Source organism: Schistocerca cancellata, chromosome 2 (assembly GCF_023864275.1).
Source record: "Schistocerca cancellata isolate TAMUIC-IGC-003103 chromosome 2, iqSchCanc2.1, whole genome shotgun sequence".
Taxonomy (NCBI): Eukaryota; Metazoa; Arthropoda; class Insecta; order Orthoptera; family Acrididae; genus Schistocerca; species Schistocerca cancellata.
In genome coordinates this window covers 632762191-632782548 of record NC_064627.1, presented here as the reverse complement: position 1 = coordinate 632782548, position 20358 = coordinate 632762191, and the positions used below count along the sequence as shown (strand labels likewise).

General features: G+C 43.2%; 1 protein-coding gene across 1 annotated transcript in view; it reads right to left on the bottom strand.

Annotated features, from left to right (window-relative positions):
- LOC126162298 (juvenile hormone esterase-like) overlaps positions 1-20358 on the bottom strand; it is an 85264-nt gene that overhangs the window by 22544 nt on the left and 42362 nt on the right. The window contains exons 5-6 of the mRNA XM_049918717.1: positions 9467-9663; positions 9199-9370 (exon numbers count right to left, since the gene is read on the bottom strand). Of these exons, the coding sequence (XP_049774674.1) occupies positions 9199-9370; positions 9467-9663 (369 nt within the window). The remainder of the gene's footprint in view (positions 1-9198; positions 9371-9466; positions 9664-20358) is intronic.

The window sequence follows — 20358 nt, the reverse complement described above, 5'->3', positions numbered from 1 at the left end:
GGTTCTGGCGCTGCAGTCCGGAACCGCGGGACTGCTACGGTCGCAGGTTCGAATCCTGCCTCGGGCATGGGTGTGTGTGATGTCCTTAGGTTAGTTAGGTTTAAGTAGTTCTAAGTTCTAGGGGACTTATGACCTAAGATGTTGAGTCCCATAGTGCTCAGAGCCATTTGAACCATTTTTTTCGAGTCTCGGTCGGGCACTCAGTTTTAATCTGCCAGGAAGTTTCATATCAGCGCACACTCCGCCGCAGAGTGAAAATCTCATTTTCGAGGTTTAGCTGATTTGCAATCAGGTAATGTAGAAGGAATATATATATTTCCATCTGAATTTCTAATATCAAGTGGGATAAGTGGCAAGCAAATGACCGTTTAAAATGATTTATGGAATTTATGAATGAGTTGACATATCGTAGAATTTCGGAGAAGTATCGTCTATACTGTGCTGGCGTATGCTATCGCCAGTACACCGGTCGGAAAAGATAGAGAGCGAAGATCGATAGTAGGCGCTCGTTCAAGTGCGCCAGTCACGAGAGAAGCCACAGACAGACTCGGAATCAACATGCCACCAACGTCAAAAATATGTTCAAACGTGTGTGAAATCTTATGGGACCTAACTGCTAAGGTCATCAGTCCCTAAGCATACACACTACTTAAATTATCCTAAGGACAAACCCGCACACCCAGCCCGAGGGAGGACTCGAACCTCCGCCGGGACCAGCCGCACAGTCCATGACTGTAGTGCCTTGGACCGCTCGGCTAATCAAGCGCGGCTTAACAACGTTCTCTTGACCACAAGTATTTAGATCGCCGCTGCTGACCGGAGGGCCTATGTCACTCACTAACTCAGTCACTAGGTCACTGTCTCGACTCACTATTCCGCTTGACGTCTGTCAGAGCATATCGCAGATTGTGACTGTGCATAGCGGCCAGATAGAAACTAGCAGGGAGAGTAAATAGTGTATTAGCAAGAGTTAAGTTAAGTAGCTTCTTGTTAGTCTAAATAAAGAGCCCTGTTAATCCAAGTGTGCATGTGTTGAAGGAGAACACTGGTCACCCATAATACCATCAGCTTCCTTGCTTCCCTTCATACGAGACTCTACAGCGGCGACGAGGACACTACAGTGGCGACGAGGATACTACGGAGGCGACGAGGATAGTTCAGTAGCGATCGAAGTTAATCAACTTGGCCCAAGATTTTACTGGCTTCTCTTGTGTTTTAGATTGCAGGAGTGATCGTGTTCCTCTTTGCTTATTTGTTGTTGTTCTCTAGCATGTATTTCAGGAGGGGAGCCACGGGAATAATCAAATTTCTCTTTTCAGAGTCTTTGCTTGCTTTTTGCTATAATGTATTGTGTAAACCATGATTTCCCCGCCCCCTCCACCCACTGCCACCGCGCCACTTCCGCAGACGACCAATGTGATGGATCTAACACAAGTTTTCAGTTTCAGATCCAACAAATTTCGATCCTGCTGACGACGGTACAACGTCTTTTGGCTGCACGAGCTGCTTCGACAGCACAACCGACCAACCAACCAATCGAGTACCGCCGACCGACATACCAATGTTCCGGCAGTTTTACGACACAGAGGAGGAATGGCTCGAATACCTGTCACAGTTCCAAGCACCTAGTTAAGTTCAACGTGTTAAAGGTACTGTAAAGTCAAAATACTTCCTTTATATTGCGGTGTCCTCAGCATTCAGGTTAATACAAAAGCTTTTTCCAACTACGTCCCCGGCGAACTCAGCTATGACAAAGTAACCTTTGCATTAACTCAGTACTATGACCAGCAAGCTCAATTAGCTGCAACTAGATACCAGTTCTCTCGTTTGCAGGAAAAGCTGGCGCACAGAACTAGTGGGCATGTCTAGGAAGTGTAAACTGAAGTGTAGTTGTGGCAACTTTTACTGTGATCTCATGATACGAGATGCAATAACATTCTGTGTCCCAGATGGTAGAATACGGGAAGAAATCTTAATGTACTGGTATCCATCACGTTCCCAAGTATTGCAAATCTTATGGCAATATGATTAGGGTGTCATAGCGGCCGATCAGTTTGACCAGGCCCCGATTTGTCGAGCCGAGTCGCCCATAGTTTGCGATCACCCCAAGCAGCGACAACAACGAGCGCGTACACAGCCGCGCGGACAGCCACGTCAGCATGTAAACAGTCCTGTGAATTTAGTGAAGTCTTGCCATAGATGTTTTGCTCGCCATTAAAGGCAAGGTTACACACCACGTAATGCAACGGCATGTCAAAGCAGTTTGTTTGCAACGGCACGAAAACGCCAATTTTGCCCGCTCCCAGGGAAACCAGGCTCGTGCACATGCAGTGAACGCTGTGTTTCAAAACCTAAAATATGTTCTGACAAAAGCAAGATTAAGGTTTTGCCTCTTTCTCCCCTTGTGCTGTGCAACGGCATTCTAACAGACTATTTGTCTCATTACGAATTTCTGGCCGTCGTGTGAACTTTCAATTAGGCAGAGGTGCCTCAGTAACTTCGTTTCATAGTTCCACGTACGTACAGGCTCACCACGCCTTTCTAAATCTAGCAAGCACGTGACTGCTTAGAACGGACAGGAAATTCCAGTGCTTGGACAGCGTAATTAACCTGCCAATTACAAACTCCTTACTAGGACTGTGAATTTTACAGTGTGAACATATTTGGTTTAGATGCCTTTTACTTGTTTGGACAGTGAACTTTCAGTGTCAGTGTCACCAAAAGACAGCGTAGCTAGCTTGCTTAAAAAGTTTCCTGGTCTATTTTCAGTAGGAAAAGCTGATAACTTTGTAGCGAATTTTACATGCAAGACAATGCACAACCTAAGTTTTTCCGGATCCGCGCAGTTCCAATTCATTAAGAAACAAAGTAGCCAGTGAATTGAAAGACTTGCAAGATAATGGTGTAACTGCTCCCAGTTAAGCTAGTTAATGGGCGAGTGCTCTCCTTTTGTTGCCTAAACCTGGTCACATTCGCGTAAGTATTGACTTCAAGCCTCCAGTCAACCCAAAGACAGTAGTTGACACTTATCCGTTACCTCGCCCTGAGGAACTCATGGACAGGCTTGGTGCAAGACGTTACTTTTCTAACACAGGTTTGCGTTATGCCTACTTGAAAATTTCATTGGATGAAGACTCACAGCCGGCCGTTGTGGCCGAGTGGTTCTAGGCGCTACAGCCTGGAACCGCGCGACCGCTACGGTCGCAGGTTCGAATCCTGCCTCGGGCATGAATGTATGTGATGTCTTTAGGTTAGTTAGGTTTAAGTAGTTCTAAGTTCTAGGGGAGTGATGAGCTCAGATGTTAAGTCACATAGCGCTCAGATCCATTTGAACCATTTTGATTTGAAGAATCACAGAAATCGTTTGTTGTAAATACACACTTAGGAGTGTTCAAGTATTTGCGTTTGCCCTTCGGCAGTGCTTCCGCAACCGACAACCGGCAGCTGCCATTTTATTCAAACTACCTTGACATACTGTCGTCTCGGGTCGTACACCATAGTAACGCATTACCAATTTGCGTACTCTTTTTCGACTGTGATCAGAAGCAGGACTCAAGTGTCGTCTCGGAAAGTGTCACTTTTTCAGACTGAAGTACAGTACTTAGGTCATGTGATAAACAGTCTGGGTGTACACCTCCTCCATTCTCATTTGCTTACAATCCCAGATCTGCCTGTTCTTCGCAATGTGTGTGAACTGCAGCCAGTACTAGGTATGCAGCTTGCTTCGCAAAAATGTATTGACTAAAGACTGTCAAGACACATTTCAGAAGTTCAGAAATTCCTTGCTTACTGAGAGATGTTTAGTGCATTTTGACCCTGCTAAGCCGGCCGAAGTGGCCGTGCGGTTAAAGGCGCTGCAGTCTGGAACCGCAAGACCGCTACGGTCGCAGGTTCGAATCCTGCCTCGGGCATGCATGTTTGTGATGTCCTTAGGTTAGTTAGGTTTAACTAGTTCTAAGTTCTAGGGGACTAATGACCACAGCAGTTGAGTCCCATAGTGCTCAGAGCCATTTGAACCATTTGACCCTGCTAAGCCAATAGTTTTGCAAGTCGACGCTTCTTCCTACGGAATCGGGGCTGTGCTTTTGCACAGTCTTGGTGCCCAAGACAGACCTATTGCTTTTGCCTCAAAGTTGATAACTCAAATTCAGTGCAATTACTCTCAAATTGAAGAAGAGGCTCTCGTTGTTGTGTATGTTATGACCAAATTCCATCACTGTTTGTATGGTCGCAAGTCTGAGCAGTCCTTATTTAATTCGTCGACGCCGGTTCCTACACGCACTGCCCAAAAACTGCAACGTTGGGCTTTGTTGCTTTCGCAGTACCAGCATAAAATTGTGTACAGACCTACGGCAAAGCAAGACATTGCACAAGCCCTATCTCGCCTTACGATTGGCCCAGACTCTGACTTTGATGCATCTGCAGCATCTCGGTGCCAAATCGCTGGGTAGGACTCTGAACTGCTGGAATCTTCTGCCTTGCACTATAGAAAAATAGCACAGGCCACGGAAGCAGACCCAGATCTCAAGATTCTGTTGCGTTACATTCGCATGTCTTGCCTCGTTCATTGAACAGCATTCAGAACTCAATTGTGCGCCGATATTTTGAACGTCAGCATAACCTTTCAGTTCAACAAAGTGTGATTCATGTGGACAATCGCATTCGCTTATTCAGGGAGTGTTGCATAAGGATGTGTTGCGATGACTTGGAGAATTGTTCGCACTAAATAGTTAGCATGACGGCGCTGTACCTGGCAGGGCATGGACTAGAGCTCTTGAGTCCCATAGTGCTCAGAGCCATTTGAACTAGAGCTCTGCATTTCGATGAAAACAACCGCTCGTGCATTTCCCATTTCGTGCCGCTGATCCACGGCTGGGAAAGGCCCACGCTGCGATACGGCCGTGGCCGTGTAATGCACCACGTGGCCGGGTGTCCCCCGCCTCTCGGTTATCGGTTGGACAGTTGAGCACTGCCGGGCGCTTGAGCGTACTCACAATCTCGGCCGGTGACAGTACAACCGCCGCCGCGCTCTGCAGTGCCGAATCGCATTATAAGCCGTGTGTAAACGCAGTTGACGACCTGGCTTTGAGCAGCGCAGACAGCGTTATGGATAAACCAAGTATAGGTCGTAACGTTCCATTCATGAAACAAAGAGAAGTATTAAGGAGAGAATTAGGAGCGGCTCATTAGTCCTGAAGAAGAAAGACATGTCGGAAGAGGAGGCGAAAAGTGAAGCTTGGAAATCGTTTGAACTTGTAGTGGATCCTGTCACGCAGGCTTCTGCTGCTTTCGTGCAATGTACCACGTGTGATACCATACTTTCGTACCAGTCAAGCACAACAGGTATGATTCGGTACTGCAAAAGTAAATGCGGAGCAGAAGTCCACCGGCCACTTGCAGTACCAAGTAGCACAAAGAAAGTTGTTGTTGATAGGTTGGTCGATATGAGTGGAATACATTCGCTACCGTTAAATACTTGTGGTAAGATTGGCTTCAAGAATTATTCGCAGGAGCTCATCAATGTTGGCGCCGCTTACGGCAAAGTCAGTATAGAAGATATTCTTCCGCACCCTACCACTGTATCGTCGCATATTAAAGAAAAGGCAAACAAAATAGGGTGACAATGGTGCTCAAGCTAATATGTGCCTTAAAGAACAAAATGTGAGCTTTAGACTCTGGTGTGTGGTCTTATAACTACAAGAAGAGGAATTTTTTGACTGACGTCGCATTATGTGAATGGTGAGTGACAGCTAGAAACGCTTGTTTTGATAACAACCGAGTTTCTGGACGTACCTAAGACAGGAGAGAACATACGACACGAAATTGAAGAGCGGATGCTTGCGTTAGGAATTAACAAGAATGATCTTACGAAATGTTACTTTGTCACCGACCAAGGAGCTAATATGAAGAAGGCACTTTAATCTTACCACCGTTTGCCTTGCTTTGATCACTGCTTGATGACTGCGTTTCGTCGCACATGTCAAGAGACGTTTTTAGAAGACGAAGCCCCTGAAATCCTGTCGTGTCTACTATCAGCAAGAGCTATAGTAGGATATTTGAAGAGATCGGGTCACTCCGGGGCGTCTGCGGCACTGTGTGAAGCAAGAAGTTGTAATTCGGTGGAACAGAATACTGTAAATGCTCAATTCCGTCATAAGTCAAATCGACGATATTCGAGATCTACTAGAATCCCGGGGGCAATCAACACTCTTAGAAACCTTGCACGAAGGGTGCGTACGAGACGTTGTCGCTTTTCTAACCCCCTTTAAAGAAGCGAGTTTTTGTATTTGGAAACTGCAAAGATAACAACGCTGGAACGTGTGCTGCCGTGGTACAAGATTCTGTTACATCATTGTGAAGCAATAGACAGTGGCAACGAGGTAAGAACACTTTCTATAGGTTACGATCCTTTATACAACTGTTGAATTATCAGAGTGCACTTACGTATATGGGTTTTCCTTTTCAGCTCATGGCGAAAATAAAAAGGAGAGCAGCATACTTCATCACAGAGAAGTGCAAAATTGAAGCTATCCATTACGTTGCCACGGTTCTATGGCCATCACGGCGTCATTTGAAGAAACTCACAGAAGACGAAAAGCAAGCCGCGTATGCTGAAGTTCGACGATTGTACCCGGAACTGCCCGTAAATGGTAAGGTCCATTCACTGAAATCAATTAGTAAACGAATGTTTGTTTGTCTAATCTGCCATATTTTGTTAGATCAACATTTATTGCGTCTACAGTGTGGTATTTGGGAAAGGTTTCCCAGCTTAAACATTCCACAATGCGTTTTGATGTAATATGTGCGATATATATAAAATGTCACCGTAAATATAGTCTGGTTATTGTTTACTAAACCAGTAAGTCTAACTACGGTGTATACATACTTGAAGGTGACAGGAATATCTTACGGCTGTTTTCATTCATGTTTAGAGTCCATTCAAGCAAACAGCGACCAAGTTCTTCCCATGAAAAAATCCAGGATGGACTGGAATTCGAATGAATCAATGCAGTAAGAAAGCTAACACCAGAGTTCACTAGTTGTTTCACGAATAGTTACGTGAAATTTAATTTTTAAAATTGAGTAGAAACGAACTCATACTCGTATACTGGAACATATTTCTAACGTTCTGTGTAAATTATTTATCAAATATGGTCAGCAGCAATACGAGATTACTCGCAGATATTGGTGTTTTCAGCAGCAAGATAAGTAAATGCAGGAAAGCTTAGACAAAATTTATACTTGGTGTACCGAATGGTAGAGCTCTTCAATTGTGGATGGATGTTAAGTAAACCCTGCAACGAAAAGACAGAAATCGATAATAGTTGATTACGAGGTTAGTGGTGAACGGCTTGTACACCTCACATAGTGTAAGTATTTACAAGGAGTTAGATGGTCCGAGTGGCCGAGCGGCTCTAGGCGCTACAATCTGGAACCGCGTGACCGCTACGGTCGCAGGTTCGGATTCTGCCTCGGGCATGGGTGTGTGTGATGTCCTTAGGTTAATTAGGTTTAAGCAGTTCTAAGTTCTAAGGGACTGATGACATCAGATGTTAAGTCCCATAGTGGTCAGAGCCATTTGAACCATTTGAACAAAGAGTTATAAGAAGTGTTAACGTTCGAAGTGGTACGTTTCGTACTAGTTTGAGAAATACATTTTAATGAAAAGTGACGTACTTTTCCAGAAAAAGTTCGGCCGTTAGTAATAATAACGTAAAATAAGTATTGGGGAGGTTACTTGAGGAGCCAGATTTAGTGGAACTAATCAATAAAACTGTAACTGATATGTAAATAGAATCACACAAAGTCGGCTAGGGCTAGCAGTTCCAATGTTTCAGTGTTCCTTATGAAGTAAACATGACAACAGACTATATTCTGTATATGAGGAAAGGCTATACAGGCGAGTCGCGGTTCTGCGTACAGCACCACGGAGGACGTGACCTGAGCCTCCGAGAATAATGAACGTTCCAAATGGCAACCGTCATCGTCATACGAGACCAACACATGTATGAGTATATGTTGTGAAGCTGAATATTCAACTCCACGATCTCTGGTTCCCAAAGCCGATGTTTGTCCCCTTAGTCAAGTTCTCTCGACACGAGATCGCAAGGTGGAATGTGAGTTGTGTTTCCCTTATTTAGCTAGATGTCAAGGTGTTCGACTGTTGCCTTGTCAGCACTTTCTTGAGATCTCTCACTCACTGAAAACATCTCGCCTTGGGTTGCCGAACGGTTGCTAAGCCACGGTCGACAATCTCTACGATTAATCGGCTATGGAACAGAGTTGAAACAGCATAGAACGACATAGGTACATATGCGCACTACGTTTTGCGGCGTGTATATCGTCAGATCACCTGCAGATGTAATCATATCCTCCTGCCATACTGTATCTGTAAATAAGTAGTTTTTCTTTTATTTGTCATTCCTAGTGCTGCTAAATATAATGAGCAGCAGCACAGAACATAGAAACACCAAACAGGGATTGTAAAGACTTGCACATCTTTCCATTCACTTGCCAACGTTAGTTGTTGGAATGACTTTCAACAGAATACGTAAATTTACGTAAGAAAAATAGTTAATTCCTCCCGCAGCTGCAGGTCCGCTACTGGTTGTTCAAATACTTTTCGATCATCTTCTTTTCGCAATTATCTACTAAAAACGTCTACCCACCTTTCGCGTAATGCCAATAATTAACCTACCGGGGACAGATTTGTTGTATTAGATCGATGTCTAAGGGCTCATGTTTGGATCCGTATGCCACTGAAGATAATTTTCGTAAAATAATTTTAGTGCAATGTAATGTGATTCTTTAGTCTTTCACAGCGTTCTGAATGCATATGATTGCTGATTTCTTCGTTTTCCCAAATACTGGAGAAAAATAGAATACTTGAGAAAAATAGATTACATTAGTGTACTGTGGAGTGAGAGAAAAAAAAATTCATAATCATACAGTGGGAGTAAATTTTTCTCTTTTGTAAGTCGTATAATAAATATTAGATAATAGAGGGAAAACTTCCTCTGTTAGCAGTATCAGTAACAAGAGTCGAAAACTAACGACCGAATTTTGTATTGAATTAGGGTTCAGTTTTCGAATATTATAAAGATAAATCTACAGTCCTTTATTCTTTGGAACATGACGTTTTTCAGATCTTAAATTTAAGTTTTTTGGAGTTCTGTTGTAGTTGCCGTATGTACCTACCTCGAATGAAAAGTATTCCTTCACGAGAACAGACACCCAAGATGGTGGGCACTTTGTTGAACTTGCCACTCTTCAGGATTTCCATGGGATCCTGTGTGATGATAGCGTCCTTCACGCTGTCCGGTTCTATGGTTGGCGAAAAAGGTGCCAGCGACTGCATTCTCTGCTTTTCCTAATCGACAGAGACAGTCCACAGTAGTGCAGAATACAAACTTATATTGTTTCATTTGTAATAACACCTCAAGAATTTTAGACACGTTTACCCCACCTCTTTGGTCAGGCAGTTTAGTACATTCTCGACGAGCTTCTGCACTGGCTGTTCTCTCATGAAGGCCAGTAGTTCCTCTGAACTGTCTCCCGTGAAGCCGAGGGACTGTGCCAGGCGAAACGTCCTGTCCTTAATAGGAGCCGACACCAGTTCCAAAGACGCCACACCGCTTTGGCAGATAACCTTGTGGAACAGACCTGCCAAAAGAGAAAAAATTAAACAAAAGATCACGTCACTGAACAGCTATTCATTAACTCATGTTTAAAACCCGAGTGACATTCTCGTGAAAGCAATATTAGAAACAGATGATTATCTAAAAGACACTCCTGAGGCCGTTAATTTAGCATCATTAGCAAAAAACAGTATGGCATATGAAAGAGCACATAACTAAGTCAGTAGGGCGTTTCCCAGAGAAAGACAAAGGTTTCTGGTTTGAGTTCCAGTCAGGCACATAGCTTTAATCTGCCAGGTCCCTTCGAATCAGTACACATCCAGCCTACAAAACGAACACTGATTCTCCAAGATATCTTCTTTCAGCCACTTTGAACACGAAAGACAAAAATCTAGCAGGTTTCAAGTCTGAATTTCTGGTATGGAAAGTCTAGATACAGGATACTGCTGTACTCATGGGAAAGTTCTTAGATGTGGACAAATCTACGACCTGGATGCAAGATCACCTCAGCCTCCAAAAGTGCAGCTCTAAGCGTGTCAAAACTGACCTATACTTACGAGTTGCGGCACATTTGCGAACGTGCCATTTTCGGAGTATGCGAACGTTAAAATTGACTCGACGCGTATCATCAAGCCTGGTAACAGATGGCCCCTGCTACATCTGCCGTCGTCGTTGTTTCATACAAGACTCAAAATTGTTGGGAGAATATTACTTTGAGTTCACTTCATTACAGCTTGTAGCTGCAGAAAATGTCACAGGCAGAGTGAATATAGCGTCTTTACTGAATACGGATGGCCTAGACTAACAGTACCACGAATAGTAATGACTTCATTTCTCATTGGTACGGGAGGCGTAGATAACCGTCAGACAGTTCATCAAACTTCTTGAACGTTCCACGGCATCGCAGATAAAAATAAGTGCTAAGCCCTGTGTTATGAATCGACTGTAGGTGAGATGTTTTCAGATTTTAGCTACTGCGACACGATATGCTATTAAGTTTCATGAAAGTTCTTATTTTAAAATCAAATACTTGCAGCGAGCATGAAAAGAAGACAGCTTCCGTGATATATAAAGGGAATTAATTTGAATGAGGGTGCTTCGTGCATGTACCAGATTTACGGTGTGTGAGCTCAATTATTGCTGTGTGCTGCTTAACGTAACCGGTGTTTACAATTGAAGCCAGTGTTTGGGGGGAATTGCGTGAGACATGCACTGGTATAGCTAACTTTAGAAGTAAACGCCCTCTTTAAAAGTTCTTCGATATTCAATAAATACAAGGGAAAATCGCAACTAATTGCGTTAGGATACTGAGACAGATCTCCTCTCGTTGGAACTGTTTGCTTTCTCCTCTGTCGAGAGGAGGTACGGGGATCCAAGATCTTGGAGTTGCGCTTTTGGTGTCCAATCATTCTCGTAACACAGATGAAACGCGCCATTTGGCGTCAGAATCTTTACGTATGCAGAACAGTTAAAAACGTTTTAACTTTGTATGAAAGCTGTACTACTGCACATACGTGACATATTGTGGTGGGAGGTCCGAAGTATATTTTTTTAAATGTTTCGAAGTGACACTAGAGAGTAAAACATCTGCTGGTTTCAACGTTGTTTCGTAGGTACATACTTAGACTGACGTCGAGAGACATAGAGCCATGCTAAGATTCCAGATTCGCACTCCGGGAGGATGGAAGTTTAGTCTCCGTGGAACATTTTAAATTTAGGTCTTATATGATCCTGTAAATCACTGAACGCAAATACCAGGATGGTTTCTTTGGAACGTATACGAGGAGGAGGAGGAGGAGATTAGTGTTTAACGTCCCGTCGACAACGAGGTCATTAGAGACGGAGCACAAGCTCGGGTGAGGGAAGGATGGGGAAGGAAATCGGCCGTGCCCTTTCAAAGGAACCATCCCGGCATTTGCCTGAAGCGATGTAGGGAAATCACGGAAAACCTAAATCAGGATGACCGGAGACGGGATTGAACCGTCGTCCTCCCGAATGCGAGTCCAGCGTGCTAACCACTGCGCCACCTCGCTCGGTGCTTGGAACGTATACGACTAATTGCGTTCCACGTCCTTGTGTACCATCTTTAATAACTTCGTCATCCGTCGTCGAAGGGAAGTTACATCCTTACATTTCATCTTTCAAATGCTTCAAATGGCTCTGAGCACTATGGGAATTAACATCAGAGGTCATCAGTCCCCTAGAACTTAGAACTAGTTAAACCTAACTAACCTAAGGACATCACAAACATCCATGCCCGAGGCAGGATTCGAACCTGCGACCGAAGCGGTCTTGCGGTTCCAGACTGCAGCGCCTTTAACCGCACGGCCACTTCGGCCGGCGAAAACACTGGATGTTCACCGGCAATGATTACATCAACTCCATCTATGCAATCTTTGTCTAACGAACCGAAATGGGATACAGCCAGTCACTTGACGATTGTTCTACTTGCACCCGCTACCACGTGGTGACACACACAGAACGTCAGAGCTTTCCTGCAGTGAACCCTTACGCCATTTAGAAACGTGTGGACACAACTGCAGGCCCACTAAGTTCATGCACTCGCTTACGCAATGAAACATTGCTTTTAGATATTAACAGTGCTTTTCAAGCCCAAAGGCTGCTTAAAGCTACGCTACTCCACGGATTCCGTGTTCGTGGTATTATATACAGTCGGTTGCTTAATGACTGAGGGAGTATTCAGCGTTACAGTGCGTAACCACTTCGCCGGCCGCGGTGGCCGTGCGGTTCTAGGCGCTCCAGTCCGGAGCCGCGCTGTTGCTACGGTCGCAGGTTCGAATCCTGCCTCGGGCATTGGTGTATGTGATGTCCCTAGGTTAGTTAGGTTTCAGTAGTTCTAAGTTCTAGGGGACCGATGACCACAGCAGTTGAGTCCCATAGTGCTCAGAGCCATTTGAACCATTTCGTAACCACTTCCACAGTTTTATGAACATGGTTGATGCAGAATTCGTGGCTACTCGCAGCCTTCTCTAAGTCTGATCGAGTGGGACTCCCACAGAATATCAAGGTTGGCTATGAAGTCATCAGCGTTAGACCCTACATACCGAACCCAATGCGTTGCTACTAATGTCAGCGTTATAGCCATAATTGCATGTCACGTGAAAATGCAGCAAAATGGCTCTGAGCACTATGGGACATAACTTCTGAGGTCATCAGTCTCCTAGAACTTAGAACTACTTAAACCTAAGTAACCTAAGGACATCACACACATCCATGCCCGAGGCAGGATTCGAACCTGCGACCGTAGCGGTCGCGCGGTTCCAAACTGTAGCACCTAGAACCGCTCGGCCACCCTGGCCGGCTATGCAGCCAAATTCGTAACTTGTGGCAAGGATGCTCGTGAGGGAGACTGCCCACCTCCTTCCCCGCACTGCATCAATTGCGCTGTTATCCATGTCGATTCACCCAGTGAACGTCATGTGTACCTCGATGAGCGAGCCGTTCTGGAGATCTGGGAGAATGAAACATTTCTCGCAGAGTGTCGTCTAGCTCAAAGCGTTGCACTCCACTTTCTGGCAATTACAGTATCGCCGTTACTAAGTGACTACCTTTGAAAGGTATGAACACAACACCTGCGACCTCCAGTTCAGTGCTATGGTTGCGAAAACGTCAAGTGCTAATGTTCGTCCTCACCTCTGACTCAATACACCAAAATATCTTCGCCCTCTCCAGTGAAGTCACTTGTGATGCAGCTAGAAGAATGGAACGGTATGTCAAACGAAACACCTTCCAAATATCTAAATTTCCAACTTTTTATTTTAATGGGCTACCAGTTTTGGCGATATATTACGTCATCTTCAGCCCCCCTGACTAACGTGTAGGAATATTTCAATCTCAGTTCCAATCAAAATAGGGGCCAGCGTTCAAAGACTGGTAGCTGTAGGTACTAGATGATGTTTGAAGTGATGCCTGTATCAAAAATCTACAGATACCCGTCTGTGAATGCTCACTCCTCTTTTGACTGGAACGGAGGTTGTAATCTTCCTACACGTTGGTCAGGAGGCCTGACGATGGCGCAAAACATCCCCGAAACTGATAGTCCAATAAAGTAACCGTTTGGAAATTTGTCCGGCTGAAAGGTGTTTGATTTGACATTCTTTACTGAACAGTCGAGATCCCGCAATCATCTCTGAAAAGATGGACGTACACAGAAGAACGGAAATATAAAAATAAATTCATCTGAGACGACTTTTAGCTCATCAAGTCAGCAAACGTCCAGATCTACATCTGACAAACGCGAAAGTACTAAGGAGTCGAACAATGACAAACGTTCTCCTCATTCTCCAACTCGGAGATCCTCTACAGCAGTGACACCACACGACACCTCCCTGTCCAGCGAATCGTCAATCGATTTTCCACCGTGGAGTTGGTTGAAGGCCCAAGGAAGTCACACCCTCGACAGGGGTTTGATCTCTTACACTCCACTCCAAAATGTTTCGGCCTTCTTTCCGAGAAAAGAACTCCAGCTCACTGGAATAGTCATGACGCTCATTTGAGGCCATTTGATCGAACACCTAGCTGCATACTGTTGCTATCCGTGTTTCTCTTCCCATTTATACCTTTTCTCTTTGTAAGATCTACGTACCGTCATATGATCACGCCAAGGCACACATGCCGCAGCCTACAGCCTACACAATCAGCTTAACAGCTCATGCATCGAAGCTGCTTACAAGAATAATATACAGAAAAATGGAAAAGAAAATTGAGAATGCGCTAGGTGACGATCAGTTTGGCTTTAGGAAAAGTAAAGGGACGAGAGAGGCAATTCTGACATTACGGCTAATAATGGAAGAAAGGCTAAAAAAAAAAATCAAGACACTTTCATAGGATTTGTCGGCCTGGAAAAAGCGTTCGACAATATAAAATGGTGCAAGCTGTTCGAGATTCTGAAAAAAGTAGGGGTAAGCTATAGGGAGAGACGGGTCATATACAATATGTACAACAACCAAGAGGGAATAATAAGAGTGGACGATCAAGAACGAAGTGCTCGTATTAAGAAGGATGTAAGACAAGGCTGTAGCCTTTCGCCCCTACTCTTCAATCTGTACATCGAGGAAGCAATGATGGAAATAAATGAAAGGTTCAAGAGTGGAATTAAAATACAAGATGGTAGGATATCAATGATACGATTCGCTGATGGTATTCCTATCCTGAGTGAAAGTGAAGAAGAATTAAATGATCAGCTGAACGGAATGAACAGTCTAATGAGTACACAGTATGGTTTGAAAGTAAATCGGAGAAAGACGAAGGTAATGAGAAGTAGTAGAAATGAGAACAGCGAGAAACTTAACATCAGGATTGATGGTCACGACGTCGATGAAGTAAAGGAATTCTGCTACCTAGGCAATAAAATAACCTATGACGGACGGAGCAAGGAGGACATCAAAAGCAGACTCGCTATGGCAAAAACGGCATTTCTGGCCAAGAGAAGTCTACTAATATCAAATACCGGAGGAAGAAATTTCTGAGGATGTACATCTGGAGTACAGTATTGTATGGTAGTGAAACATGGTCTGTGGGAAAACCGGAACAGAAGAGAATCGAAGCATTTGAGACGTTGTGCTATGGACGAATGTTGAAAATTTGGTGGACTGATAAGGTGAGGAATGAGGAGGTTCTACGCAGAATCGGAGAGGAAAGGTATATGTGGAAAATACTGATAAGGAGAAGGAACAGGAGGATAGGACATCTGCTAAGACATGAGGGAATGACTTCCAGGGTACTAGGGGGAGCTGTAGAGTGGAAAAACTGTAGAGGAAGACAGAGATTGGAATACGTCAAGAAAATAATTGAGGACGTAGGTTGCAAGTGCTACTCTGAGATGAAGAGGTTAACACAGGAAAGGAATTCGTGGCGGGCCGCATCAAACCAGTCAGTAGACTGATGACAAAAAAAAAAAAAAAAAAAAAAAAAAAAAAAAAAAAAAAAAAAAAACGGGCGCCAAAGTATCAATTCTAATGTCATGGTTGATAATGGAAGTCAGAATAAAGAAAAATCAAGACACGTTCATAGGATCTGTCGATCTGGAAAAAGGGTTCGACAATGTAAAATTGTGCGAGATGTTCGAAGTCCTATATGCGGTATTACTGTCGAATGTTGAAAGTTAGCTGGACTGGTAAGGTAAGGAATGAAGAGGTTCTGTGCAGAATCGGAGAGGAAAGGAATATGTAAGACACTGAGAAGCATACGGGACAAGATGAGAGGACATCTGTTCAAGGAATAACTTACGTGTTATTAGAGGGAGCTGTAGAGCGCAAAACTGTAGCCTAAGACAGATACCGGAATACGTCCAGCAAATAGGTTGCACGTGCTATTCTGAGATGAAGAGGTTTTCACAGGACAGAAATTCTCGGCGGACCGCAACAAACCAGTCAGACGAATTATGACTCTAAAGAAAAAACTGTATTAATAGGGCTATCTTCAGAAAGAAGAAATGTGGGCAGACAGTTGAGGTCTAAAAACACTGAATCTGCTTTCTTCATTCCTACTAACTTTGGCACAACGTATGGGCCATAGAGGACTTACCACTTGTTCTGAATATAATAAAATTGAGCTGTATTGCATCACGTGCAATGTTTGCCCTATATGCAACATCGCATAAGCAAGCAGGACGTTTAGCGTCAGGTTTAATGAACATCTTAGTGTTTCTAACTCAGATTATCCTTTGAGTACCCACTTTCGTGAGCAGAAGTATTCGTCACCGAATTCGCTAGTAACTTCAGAGTTTTATTTCGTTAAAACAAGGGCCATCCTTTAAGCAGCCTAGAGGAGGTCGAAAATATGAGATCCATTAGTCGTTTTCCGCACCAATCCCGGAATGGACAAACGGGGTTGAGACACCGTAGCATTTTGGGAAACTTAGACACAGTAGAATTTTACTAATTTAGTTGACTTAATACTCTGTACTTTCTTTACCTAAACCCCCTTTGTTCCTCCTGGACCATTCCATTTTCTTCCCTCCCCCCCCCCCCTTCGTTACCACCTCCCCACCTCCTATGCACTCTTCTTATTGTCTTAGGTTTTCCCCGTCTTGCTTTCGAGCATGTTTTTAATTTTTTAGAAATTTTCTTAAGTTTTATCTACTCTTAGTAACTACCAAATTCACTGCAGTCTTGCATTCTTTCCACTACCAAAGAGAAGAAATTTTTAAAACATTTTCACGAAACAATAATGTTTAGAATTTTAAAGTTTTAAGGTTTCTTCAGTGGACACTGCCGGCAGATCTGTTTCGTTGCCGTAATATATGCATATGATGTTCCTCTTTTACTCTCTAGCTTTAGCATAACGCACGGGCCTTATTAACGAAAAATATGTCAACTGTCACTAACATATTGTTATTCTACGGACTGTTATTCAAAAAAAGTTTTTGACTTTTTATCCCAATATTTCATGTTCTCATTCACCATTCATGTATCCCCAAAATACCACCAATCAATCGAGATTAAATGTATTCGTAATTTCGAATAATAACATCCATCAGCTGTGGAATTGAATGACGAAGAAAATTTGTGCTGGACCGGGCCTCGAACCGTGATTTCTCGCTTATCGCGAGCGGTTGGCTTTCCATTTTTTTTAAATAATTTTTTTCGGCATTGGTCGATTCGTTTAGTCTGGGCAAACGTCATAGGACGTCTGTTCAAGTCGATCGTGGATTCCTTTACTCAGTTTTTTTTATCACAGAGGACAATCGGTCCTGTGACTGAACACGCTGAGCTACCGTGACGGCATTGGCTATACGTGTACGACTGACAGCAGCACCAAAACGTCTGTATGTCGTCAACCACGCGTCTACCACCTGGACTCGTACACCGATTGTGTATATTTCCGTACAGGTCAGAATTTGTACTTTGAAAGTCGCCTGCCCGGTATCGGCAGAGAAATGCGATATTGCAGTGCCTGTGTTATTCTGTCACGATACGAATTTCCTTTGGACACAGGTTCTGCCGATACTGGGCAAGCGACATTCAAGTACAACGCCTGACCTGGTTGGGTCTGGCCCTGAGTCGTGCTCTAGTAGCCAAATGGCAAGGCTACCGCACGCGATAAGCGGGAAATCCGAGTTCGAGCCCCGGTCTGGTACAAATTTTCACTGTGGCCATTCCTTTCTACAGCTGGCGGTTGTCAATATTCGCAATTGTGTATACGTTTAATGTATTTCAAACCGGCTGTAGTTGCCGCATTGCCTGTTCCTTTGGACGTGAATGCGTTTCCAAAGGAACTTTGAGTCGTAATCAGAATAGCAGAAGCACTGCAATATCGTACCAGTCATTCGGTGGAGCCAGCGCATCATCAGCTCATGCGCGAGCTTTTCCACATGCCAGCCGTCAGTATGACACAGCATGCGGCCGTGTCCCCTGTTCGCGCTTTCATGTAGATGGGACAAGCGGTAGTGCTGTTTTCAGGTTCTGCTTTTCCGTCAGTAGCTATTTACCTGTTGGATTTGGTCCAGATATAACGGCCCTCCATTTTGTGGCAGCCACTTCTTGGTTTTTCATTCTGGCCCAAAATTTGATCTTAATAGTTTTCATGTAATTTCTCCTTACCAATGGATCACTATGGTATGATCCACTATTCTGGAATCCAGTTGTTTCACTCTATGACGTACCGCCTTCTACTGGTGTTCTATTGTGACGGGCAACGAAAGATGGGTAAAAATGTTCTGGACATTTCCGCTCTAATGTTTTCTAACATACCAGTAGCAGAATGCATTGATATTCTGACAGAGCTGATGCACAAGTCTAAAGTCAATCCTGTAGAATTGAATGACTTGAGACTGGCCGCACAGACATGCCTCACACAGAACTATTTCCAGTTCTAAGGGACTCTTTATAAACAATTAGATGGCTTAGCTATCGGTTCCCCTCTTAGTCCAATGTTAGCTGAAATATTTATGGACCATTTTGAACAAAATTTTCTAAAAACAGAACCTTCGAGTGCAAACATCAAATACTGGTTTAGATATGTAGATGGTGTCCTGTGTATGTAGACTGGTACTACAAGACAACTCAACACATTCTTGAAAAACCTAAATAATCAACATAAAAATATCCAGTTCACTATGGAGATTGGCAACACATCCATAAACTTCTTAGATCTCACCATTGACATCAGTACACGCACACATTGTTTCAAAATTTACAGAAATACAACAACTACAGACACAGTAATACCTTCTAGCTCACAGCACCCCATAGCTCACAAACATGCAGCTTTCCACTGAATGGTACACCTTCTCATATCTATTCCCATGTCCAAGATGATTTTAAAGCAGAGTTAGATACAATAAAATTTATTGCCACAGCCAATGGCTACAATCCAGTTCTTATTGACCACAGCTTGCACAGCAAGCAAACACGGAAAATTATACCCCTCCTCTACGCCCCACCTGCTTCCCCATCCACTGTCTGTAAGAAATGGTGTACACTACCATTTCTAGGTCAGGTATCACAGATTGTAGCCAAAGCACTGAAATCCTGCAAGTATAGGCTTTCCTACTATGTCAGGAACACAGCAATGCAGTGTGTTTTTAATAGCAAAGACAAGATCCAGTTCTTAGCCAACAGTGGGGTATACAAAATCACCGGTTCTGATTGTGACAAATTATACATTGGTCAGTCAGGCAGAGACATATCAACTAGGATGGCTGAACGTGAACGTAGCTGGAGGTTGCATAATTCAGATTCTGCATTTGTTGAGCATGTACTAAGTGAGGGTCACAACTACCAGCCAGTGTCCCATGTACTTCACTTAGCAAACAAAGGCCATACTCTAACTTGCCGGAAGCCCTAAAAATGAACAGACATCTTCACAGTCCAGATCTCATCCTAAATGACCAGACACAGCTCAACACTTCCCCTCTCCTAAACTTCATATAATCATCTTTGTTGTTCATTACTTCCAACGCTCTCTCTTCCTACATATTCCCATTTTCCTGTATTCATTAAGTTGTTTGGTTTTGTTGAAGTTGTCTTTGTATTCCACACAGACTTTAGTTTCAATAGTTAACGCTTTCTTTTAACTGGTACTTGTATTTCTGTACATGTTAACACCCCTTGTAGTTGTCTCATCAAATACTGTTCATATTTTACTTTGCTCATTTATTTAATGGAAACTGTTACACAGTCACTGCTTTGATTATAATGTTAACGTTAAAATGCAGTACCACCACACTCTCAAACTGTAGGTTCCCTCAAATACATCCATTTTCCTGGATTTATTTATTTCTGTTTATCATATTAATATTGCTTAAGTTCCTTATGTATCTGTATTTACATTGATAACTGTCTCTTCTTTTAATTGGTTGTGTATCACTTCCATGTTTCATACCTCCTGCTGATGCAGCCTTGTCTAGTACTAATTTTATTTTATTTTATTAGTTTTGTTTATTAATAGACACTGTTATGTAGGCTTGCTGTTTCTATTTTGTGCTAAAGGTTTTCCTGTCTACTCCGTTGCTATTTGTGTACTGTTCAGTTTTTACTCTTTCATTGCAAAGATGTTATTTATGTATGTTTCTACTTCAGTCTAGATGTGTTACTTCTCTTCGAATGTTGTTTGCTAACATTTAACTTCTTTCATTAAAATACTCAGTAAATGTCTGAAGGTCGCCTTGTAAACTGAAACCGGTTAACAATAAAAGTAATATTGTAGAACAAAAGCAAACTGGTGCTTTTCATTTATTACTATAATGTTTTAGTTA